At 33.6% G+C, this 3,031-nt stretch overlaps 1 protein-coding gene across 1 annotated transcript in view; it reads left to right on the forward strand.

The window, feature by feature from the left end:
* LOC106871417 (CD109 antigen) overlaps positions 1-3,031 on the forward strand; it is a 74,905-nt gene that overhangs the window by 59,536 nt on the left and 12,338 nt on the right. The window contains exons 29-31 of the mRNA XM_052970604.1: positions 543-644; positions 1,428-1,590; positions 2,614-2,813. Coding sequence (XP_052826564.1) covers positions 543-644; positions 1,428-1,590; positions 2,614-2,813 — 465 coding nt within the window. The remainder of the gene's footprint in view (positions 1-542; positions 645-1,427; positions 1,591-2,613; positions 2,814-3,031) is intronic.

A 3,031-nucleotide genomic window follows, 5' to 3' on the forward strand; every position in this document is an offset into this window, starting at 1 on the left:
ATATATATATATATATATATATACAGTAGGATAAAGTATCTAACCGAATTAAAAAAAACATTGCTTTCAGTTTCGTTTTCAACATTACATGTTCAAATATCAATAATCTTTGATTAGTTTTTACTCTGTCTTGAGATCGATGCATGTACAAATTTTAGTACATTTAATCAGCTACACTCTTTTACTCTACAAATATAAGGCCTTTGTCACAATATAAGAGATTATCACTATTAATGGATTGATAAGAATGGTGGATTTGCAGAATCATCAGCAGGTCAGATAAAATTCCCTGCAGTATTGTTTTGGCTCTTTATGCTCTGAGTTCAAATCCCGACAAGGTAAATTTTGTTGTTCATCTCTCTGGAGTCAATAAAATGAGATACAGCCAAATACTGGGTGGATTTAATTAACTTATTTTTTCCTTAACAAAAAAATAAAAAGGAAAGAAAACATCTGTTTTAGTGCTTACGTTAGAAAATAAACATTTATAGGTTTATTAATATTGAAGGCCATTTAACAAACATTTTCTTCGTATATTCCAGGGTGGTGCTTCTGAAGGAACAGCAATGACAGCATACGTTCTACTTGCTTTACTCGAATACAGAGATTTAATTGATACACATGAAAACCTGGAGCCAACGAGAGTGAGTATATTTAAACGATAATATAGACAGAACGATTCGGATGTAATAAACTTGAGTGAATATAGTAAAAGCTTATGAAGCTCAAGGAACGCAAAAAACGTTGCTAATTTCATCCTGTGTCATGGTATAAAGCAGAGGAAACAACGTTTTTTTTTCCTGTTTTTCTCGGAGAGTTTACTACTATAAATAAAATGAGTCACAGAACTGGTTCAGCAGAACTATGGAGTTATCTAAACTATACATATTTTAAAAATTTTAACGTATAAATCCTTAAAGTTTTAGTGGGAACGAAATGAAAATTTGCGTGTTAACAGTATAAATTAAGTGAAATTTCTTTAACCAAAAGCCAAATCGAAATACGAGCCTCTCTATAGAACCTGTTTATATTATATAGAGTGGCTCAGGACACTCTACGTTTTGTCACTGGAAACATTACGTTACCGTTGATGAAATACAAGCCATTTGTCTTTTCACAACCTGTGGAGAAAACCGGCTAGAACACTGACTAAAAGGGATAAGTTCTTTGATATAAGAAGTTAAAAGCTATTCTGTTGTCATACAGCTCGTTGAGTTAGTCATGGAATAGTTTGAGAACTATATGGACACATAGCGCTAAATTTGCACAGAATTTCCGTGTTTACATATTATTTCTTACGTTGATTCTAATTGAGATTTAACCCTCTGTCACGTGTTTCATTGATGGACTCGGAACTTCATTAGCTTTTGTTGAAGTGAAAAAGAGCTATTTAATTTTTATTTTTAACTTGTCTCTTTAAATTTCAGAATTCCACAGAGGTAGCAATAACTTTAGCCGAATTGTATTTGAAAAGTGTACCAAGCAATATGTATTCTAAAGCTATTTTAATGTATGCCAATGCATTGTTGGGAAATGACATGACGTTCGAAGAGTTACGAGCAGAATTAGAAAGTTATGCTGTCATTGAAGGTAAGATAGTATTTCATTCTTATTTTTACTGCCCATAAAGCCGGTGGACAGCGGATCTTCCAGAAACAGCACTGAACCGGCTAAGAGTTTTTAATTTTCACATCATAAAATTACTACCAGCTTTTCTTTCATTTTAACAGTAATCTTTATTTGTTGAAGGGTGTTTCTCTTGATCAAATGCCAATCAGTTGAGGCAAAGTCTCTCAGTGGTATTTGTGCTAAATAAATATTTGGGCCAGTTATTTAGATTACAAATATTAAGGAAGCTTATCTGCAGAGGAAGAGAATATGATGTTATGTGAAGTTTTGATATTCAGTGACGTAAATGAAATAGAATCGTTACTACTTGCAATCGAAATCAGTTCTCGTACTCTGTTACCTCTCTCTTTCTGTCCTGATTTCCCCAAAATGCTAACTGGTATCACGTATGAAAGAATGAACCTTGATAAGAGATACGTGTTAATGAATGAAATAAATATTTATAATTAATGATGCTGATTTTAAGGTTGAAATGTAAGAAATGTAGAACTGGATAATCATACAAGTACCCCATGGTTCTAACTTTTCACTGGAAAAACCATCTTTGAAATCACACAAAGATGTGTGTGTGTGTGTGTGTGTGTGTGCGTGTGCGTGTGTGTGCGTATTCGCTACCACTGATTATCTTCAGGAGCGGAAGAAAATGATTGCTAAAAGGGGCTAATCACCAAAGCAAGTGTACAATGTTTATGAAATTGTGAAACTGGTCTTTTTCTCAAAGTCTATGATATCATTTCTTGTGAAAGAAAATAAGAACTAGGCTTTGAGGCTTCCAAAATTTCTCTGACGCTTTTTCGAGAAAAATACTATTGATGAATCTCTCAATTACCTACTTGTCAATCACCCGAAATATCCCATGCTTCCCTAAGTTCAATCTACCTATGATTTGACGTCCAAATAGGTTTGACAAATGAAGATAATAGCTTCTACACTAAAAACACCTAGAGGGTGAAAATAATTATTGAATTTTCTGTCGTTTAATAGGAGATTTCAAATACTGGAAATCGTTGAAAATAAAACGTTCTTGGTATGCTGAAGACGAGGTTGTGGAAGAAGCAGATGTAGAAATGAGCGCTTACGTCTTATTGGCATATGCTAAAAGAAACGAAGTTGAAAAGGGATTACCGATTTTGAGGTGGCTGGTCAAAATGCGTTCGTCCTTAGGCGGTTATGATTCAACTCAGGTAAGCATGCATACAATTCCACCCCCTCTCTCTGTATATATATATATATATATATAAAGAATAAGAAGTTTAGAATGGTGCAACAATGCACTATAGAACAAAAAATGGACTATATACCTGTTGTAATTTGGTTATCTATAGTACGATGATATTTCGGAATTACAATTCCTTCTTCAGATCTTCTTTGCTGGAGTCTCTGCTATAGCAGTTTATATATA

Source organism: Octopus bimaculoides, chromosome 1, assembly GCF_001194135.2.
Source record: "Octopus bimaculoides isolate UCB-OBI-ISO-001 chromosome 1, ASM119413v2, whole genome shotgun sequence".
NCBI lineage: Eukaryota > Metazoa > Mollusca > Cephalopoda > Octopoda > Octopodidae > Octopus > Octopus bimaculoides.